Below are 6,834 nucleotides of genomic sequence, written 5' to 3'. Positions count from 1 at the left end.
GCAGGGGGTGTTCAGAGTGGTAGGCCTAGCTGTTTGAATCCAGGGCTGGGCTGATTGGTGACCTAGGTGCAAATTTTCCTCCAGCACACCAAAGGTGTATGTGGCGTTGGTGACTTGGAGAAGGACAGGGAAAGTTGTGGAGACACAGAATGGGGAGGGCACCTGAGAGAGGAGCTCAGGCAAAGCCTTGGAGGTGGGGATGAAACCCCAACAAATAAACCTCTTGCAAGAGGACGGCCCTACCCCAGCTGTGCTACAGGAAGTCACTGGAGATGTGTAAGCCTCCCACCCACACGTGCCCATGCGGCTGTCTGGCTAGGGCCTCAGTCAGCCCTTCCACTCATGGAGGCTCAGGGCAGTGGATGGCTGGAGCAGCCCACCCCATGTGGAAGCCACAGGAAGCCTGGGCTGGGGCTCTATTGGTTACCCTAGGGTCTCCTCCAGGCAAATGTGCCAGCTGCTCCAAACCACCAGAGACATGCTTCCAGGTGCTTCACAGCCACTCAGAGAACTGGTCTTTCTAGCCTTGGTCTCAATATGGTAACCCAGTGTCCCCTTTCTTGGCTCCTGAGCCTTTCTTTCCCATTAGATCTGTCATGTGCATCTTTGTTAGGAAGGGGGCCTGATCAGCCTGTTCTTCAGAGAACAAACTCCTGGTGAGAGGCAGTGAGCAGCTGAGCCTGCTTCTTGCTAAGCTACTTAAAAGAGGAAGCACACCCAACCACCTTGCTCTGTGGGGGGAGGACGGTGGAGAGCTCAGGGCACACCAGCCTCTCCCTTCTTAGACAAGCCCATCTGAGGACATTGGCACAATACCGATGTGGAGTCTCAGCTCCTTTCCTCCCACCTTGACTTCCTGAAAGGCTGGCCAGCTTTCTACTCAGATGGTGGCCACCTGCAGACAGGAAGGATTCCAACTTGGACTCAGGCAGGTCTGTGGTCCTCTGAATCCCCACTGAGGATGGAAAGCTGGCTAATAACCAGGGAAAGTGCTCCCCATCCCAGGATGGGTGTGTAAGGAGTAAAACCACCTGCACTAAAGAGGCCGTGGTGGGATGGGCCAACTCTTCCTAGCCACGGGGCCCTTCGGAAGTTCTCACCAGACAATGCATGCCCCAAGGAGCTTTTTAGGCATGGGTGGGTGGGGGCCCTACAAGAGCCAGACTAGCAGCCTGAAGGCCTCCAGGGCCCTTTCTCCACAAGGCCCCCAACCTGTCCTCAGAAGGAACTCCTGGGGCTACCAGGCCTTGTCACCAATACCACACTGAGGCCCAAACTGGGCAGCACCACTCACCCACTTGGGCATGCCGCTCAGCACTGCCTGCGGCCGCCAGATGCGGCCCAGCTTCCACCTTCCCCCTCACCTCGCTAGTTCCCACCTCGTGACAGAAGTAAGAGGAAAAAAAAGTAGCCTTTGATATCTGTCCCCCGACTGCGTGTGCACGTGCCCTGGGCACTGGCCTGAGGCAGCAGTGATCCCTCCCTCAGACCCTGGTGTTGGCTTCCCTGGAATGAGCCCCCAGCAGCTGTGGGTGCTATTTTTGCCTCAAGAGCTGCCTTCTCAGCCGTGGCTGCCCGCCAGGGGGAGGAGGCTCATGGAGGCTGTGAACTGCTCTCCGCTGGCGCCTGCACTGGGGCTGGGCCCAAGGACTTCTCATCTGGAGCCTAAGCAGCAGCTGGAGGGGTGGGAGGGTGGTGGTGGAGGCTCCTTGGTACCAGGGGAGACAACGGGAAACACCCTGTTAGAGCAGTACACAGCCCCTGGGCCACATTTATTAGAACCCGAAGCCTACCCAGTGGCCCTCCTATCAGAGGTGTGGTCCCCAAGGGCCCAGTGACCGGCCTCTCCACAGCAAATAGCTCAGAGGCCCTTCCTGGGTTAAAGCAAACAAAACAATCAGAAAGGTTTCTTCCTGGCAGGCAGGTGGCACCTCCTGAGCCTGGAAATGTCAGCTCAAGTCTGAGCGAAGGTCCTCCTGTGGGCTTCCAGCTCGCCAGCTCCCCCAGGGGTTCCCCACCCCGGGCTGAGAGATCAGAGGAGGCTGTGCCCTCCTGGGAGCCTAGCTGCCGAAATATTCCCGCTGGAACTTCTGGAAGTCTTCCTCGGTGAACACGGTGCCCTCGGCCTTCTTCTTCTTCTTCGTCTTGGTCACAGGCCGGTCACAGGCCTTGCGGCCCCGGTTCTGGCGCATAATCTGGGGGCGTGTGGGGGTCAGGAGCCCTGGGTGGTGACTCCACCACCTGGAGCTCCACAGCCTAGCGCAGCCGCCCAAGGGCCGCCCTCTCCCCCGGCCCTCACCACGTCTGGGGAGGGGGAGGGCACATCGTTTCCATTCACAGAGGAGCCAACCGAGGCCCAGAGGGGTAGCAGGGGAGTGAAGCCAGGCTCCCACCTCCCCTGTTATGCTGTCAGCCCTCTGAGGAGGCCCCTCACTGCACAGCAGTGTGTCCAGCTCTCAGGAGCCTGGAGGGGGGCCCGCCCCCCACCCTAGGCTCAGGGCTGAGACTCCCACAGATCCCCGGGACAGCCTCAGCTTTCACCCCCACTTCCCACAGCCCATCCCCCTGACGAACCTGCCGGGTGACGGATTCGTCCACTGTGCTTCTTGCACTGGTCATAAACCTCAGGTTTACTCCAAGGTAACCTCGACGCTCTTTCTTCCGGAACTCAGCTGTGGAGGCAGGGAGGGTGGTATCATTCCAGATTCACTCCCTGGAAGCCTTCTGGGGTCCCTTCTGACATCTCCCCACTCCACCCCTGCTCCCCAGCCCTGCCGAAGGCCCCATGGTCCATTCCCCACGTCACTGCAACAGGCTGACTTCTTATGTCAAAACCACATTCCACACAGATCCCACTCAAGAGTCCCCCGTGGTTCCAGCTGCTCAAGTGATTTATTCAACAAGTGCGTCCTGGGCATTCACTGTGTGTCAGGCACTGTTCTAGGTGCAAGAGCACAGAGCCGGAAACAGAACAGCCCAAAAGTCCTGCCCTCGTGGAGCTTCCATTCTGAAGGGAGAGAGATGGTAAACAAGGCAAGCAGTAGTTTAGAGGGTGAACGTTTTATGGAGAAAAAGAGAACGGCAAGCAGAAAGGAGGAATGCAGGGGATGGGGGGAAGGTGGCAATTCTAAAAAAAATAGGAGGCTCTGAGAAGACCTGAAATTCACTGAAAGAAATTCTGAGCAAAGACTGGAGGAAGAGAGCATTAAACTGTGGGCGGAAGAGCATTCTGGATAGAGGGAACAGTCAATGCAAAGGCTCTGAGGCAGAAGTGTGACTAACGTGCTTGAAGGACAGGGAGGGGCGAACCTGAGGGTTGGAAGCTGGAGGGGGCAGATCACGGGGGGCCCTCAGCAGGCACGGAGGCATGGAGGCATGGAAAGAACTCAGGCTCTCACCAGGCCGATGGGAGCCCCTGGAGGGTGAGAGGCAGGGTAGAGACAGGTCTGACTTAGGATTTTACGGCATCACTTCAGCTGCTGTGGTGAGAACCAGATGACTGGGGGAGGGGGATCAAGGAGACCAATTAGCAAGTTTTTGTAATAATCCAGGCAAGAGATGGTGTAGCTCAGACCAAGGTGGCAGCCACAGAGGTGTCCTTTAGGTTGGCCCTGAGAGTCCCCTCACTCATGTGCCATGGCAGGGTGGTGGGATGGGGTGGGTGGGGATGGAGGGTGTGCCCGCTCCACCCTGGCATCACTGTGGCTCAACCCAGGCTCACTTCCCTGCTTTCACACTTGCTCCTGTTGTCTTACCTCCCCGAGATTCATAGTTCTTTTAACAGATACTTGAACACCTTTATATTGATTGCACCAGGCCCTGGAGAATTGAGGCTTCTCCTGTGGCTCAAGACAGTAAAGAATCTGCCTGTAATGTGGGAGACCTGGGTTCGATCCCTGGGTTTGGGAAGATCCCCTAGAGGAGGAAATGGCAGCCCACTCCACTTTGTTGACTGAAAAATCTCATGGACACAGGAGCTTGGTGGGCTACAGCCCATGGGGTTGCAAAAGAGTCAGACAACCACAAAACTAACACTGGGGATTTGAAGACACACTAGGAGCTCAAGTCCTGCCACAGGTCAAAACATCCAAACACCCCACGATCCTGCCCACCCTGTCCCTCTTCAAGTCTGTACATCTCATTAAGTGGCGCCAAATCCCTCAAGATGCTCCCTCCATCCTCACAGCCAATCCACCACTGACACCATCAACACAGCTTCCAGCCGCAGGATTCTTGTTATGTCTGCACTGTCACCGCTGCTCAGGCCACAGCACCTTCTACTTGAAGGGACAGGCGGGAGCAGGGCTCTGGAGACACACTGCCTGGTTTCCACCGGTACCATCTGGGCAGGGGTCTGTTTCTGCATCTGAGCAATGCGGGTAATGACAGCGCCGGCCTCACAGGGTTGTGAGGAACAAATGAGCAAACATCTGTCAGAGACTGAGAACAGCACCCGCAGTGTTAACTTGTACTCAACACTCAGTCTCTGACCCTCGTTTACTATATGTCACCTCGACCAGACTTCTTTCTTTCAACATTTCAAAGATTAATAATAAACTTCTGATTCCACATATGATAACAGTATACGTCCCCCAGCTCATTCTTATATTTCCATCAGGTCTGTGCTTAAATGTCGCTTCCTCAGAGAAGTCGTTCTTCTAAGTCCCTTTCAAAGTACCCTAGTTTTACAGCACAAACCTCATCACAGAGATCCAACCTGACGCAACCCAAACCCAAAATCAGTTTCAAAACGCTGATTTTGAAACTCCTCAGTGTTCTCTCCCCACTAGGACTGTAGACCTTGAGGGTCGGGACGATGTGATTCGTTCATCTCCGTGTTCCCAGGACCCCGCTCCGCGGCCGTAGCATGGCAGGTAGTCTAGTAACGCCTGGGGAAGATCTGAAGCCCTGACTCCAGCGCCAGTTCCTCCAAGGCACCGACCCCGGAAGCAGCGCGTTCAGCCCCTTCCCAAGCTCACCCAGCGCCGACTTGGGCACCTTTCCCTTGGCGGAGTTCCGCAGTTTCTGGGCCTGGGTCGCCTTCGCCTTACGGGTCCGCTTCATCGGAGCCTGGCTCGGTTTGGTGTGTCCTGGAGCGGCGCCGGGGGCTGTAAAGAACGGACTCGGGTCGGAGGGCGCTCAGGGTTCCCATCCCACCGAGGCTAAGACTGGTTTGGATCGTTGGGCGCCCTCGGGGTTCCTGCCCCCAGCCCCTGCCACCTTCCCGCCCGGCCGAACGTCCTCGGGCAGAGCCTCCTCACCCTCAGGAGCCCCCAGTAGTTCCAAGCCCCGCCGCAGCAAGGCAGCCGACATAACTGCCCTGAGTTCTGCCCACAGTTCTGCCCACACGTCTCAACTACTTCCGCCTTGGCTCCCGTGGTGGTTTCGACGGAAACCTGAGCCAGAAGCAAAAGTTCCACAGTGAGCGGACGGAAGTGCCCACCTTCCTTAGAACGCATGCGTGAGGTTTACTAATCGGCGGAAAGGGGGCGGGATCTGGAGGCGGGGCCAAAGCGCCGAAGGAAGCATTTGTCGTCCAATCGCAACCCAATCAACCCTTTGCGAGACAGGCGGCACCTTCTCCCGGAAGCCGCCCACCAGTAGCTCAGCCTCGTAGGTACAGCCGCTGCGGTCAGCCCGCTACGTAGTGGGCAAGGCCGGGGAGGGGACTTAGTAGTCTCAATTTTTACGAAAAAGGAGAATATGTTTTTGGAAATATTTTTTTATATACTTCAACCAGAGCAACGTTTAGTTCGGCGTGAGAATCCAGCTGTCTTGCATTAAGCCAGATATTAAAGATATTTGCAAAAACGTAAAACACTATCAGTGGGTTTTAGTAGTTTTTTCTAAATAGTTTTTAATAGTATTTTTTGAACTATTTTGTTTGGTTTTGGAAAATACAACCATTTTCATTAAAATACGTCAGTTACGTTAATATGTGAGTTTGATACTGTTATTTTAAATTAATATTTTAAAATGTATCTTTTAATTTCTAACATGGTAACCCTCATTAGATAGTTATGTATGCAGAAGCTCTTAGGGATTCTGAAGTTTTTTAAGAAGGAAGAGGATCCGGGGCCACCTCTTTACCTCTCAGTGGTAAAGAATCTGCCTGCCAGTGCAGGAGACACAGGAGCCACGGGTTCGATCCCAGAGTCAGGAAAATCCCTTGGAGGAGGAAATAGCGTTCCACTCCAGTATTCTTGTCTTGGAAGATCCCATGGACAGAGGACCCTGGCAGGCTGCAGCCAATGGGGTTGCAAAGAGTTTCTTAGATAAAATATTGATAGTTTGAGAAATCCTGGCTTAGAAATTAGTGCTCTTCTTGCTGCGGGGAGGATCCCTGTCTTGTTCACTGCTCCTGTGCTCCTAGCCCAGTACCTGGCATGCAGAAGGCACTCAATAAATGAGTGGAGAATGAATTCGCAGGACAAACATGTTCTGAGGGCCTTTTGTGTACTAGACACTGTAGAGTGTAGGACATGGAGGGGACTCAGTTGCTCCTATGTGAATGAACCTTACTAACCTCCACCAGCTTGTCCAGAAGGGAGAGAAACACCTAAACAAACATTAATAACAAACACTACCTCGAGGTGCTGTTTTCAGTGTTTTACATTTGTTGGCTCACTTATACCATCCCCCTCACTCTGAAGTAGAAACCACTGTTTCCCTCATTTTACAAATGGCCCAGAGGGTCACACAGGTGGTGTCAGAGCTGGGAATAAAGACCATGGGGCCGGAGCATTTATGCATTGCTGGCCTGTGCCAACCACCCAAGATGTGGTGTGGGTCAGGAGGCCTCTGGAGAAGAGCTGACAGTGTGGGAGGGGAGTG

At 54.5% G+C, this 6,834-nt stretch overlaps 1 protein-coding gene across 1 annotated transcript; it reads right to left on the bottom strand.

The window, feature by feature from the left end:
- Positions 1–1,742: 1,742 nt before the first annotated feature.
- On the bottom strand, positions 1,743–5,420 carry RPS19BP1 (ribosomal protein S19 binding protein 1). Its single transcript, XM_070371542.1, has 4 exons — positions 5,262–5,420; positions 4,980–5,108; positions 2,575–2,672; positions 1,743–2,195 (listed from the first exon to the last, which is right to left on the bottom strand). Exons 1-4 carry the CDS (start codon positions 5,311–5,313, stop codon positions 2,061–2,063), a joined length of 414 nt encoding a protein of 137 aa, XP_070227643.1. The 5' UTR covers positions 5,314–5,420; the 3' UTR covers positions 1,743–2,060.
- Positions 5,421–6,834: the final 1,414 nt, after the last annotated feature.

This window comes from Bos mutus, chromosome 5, assembly GCF_027580195.1.
Source record: "Bos mutus isolate GX-2022 chromosome 5, NWIPB_WYAK_1.1, whole genome shotgun sequence".
Lineage (NCBI taxonomy): Eukaryota > Metazoa > Chordata > Mammalia > Artiodactyla > Bovidae > Bos > Bos mutus.
This window is presented reverse-complemented; position numbering and strand designations above follow the sequence as displayed.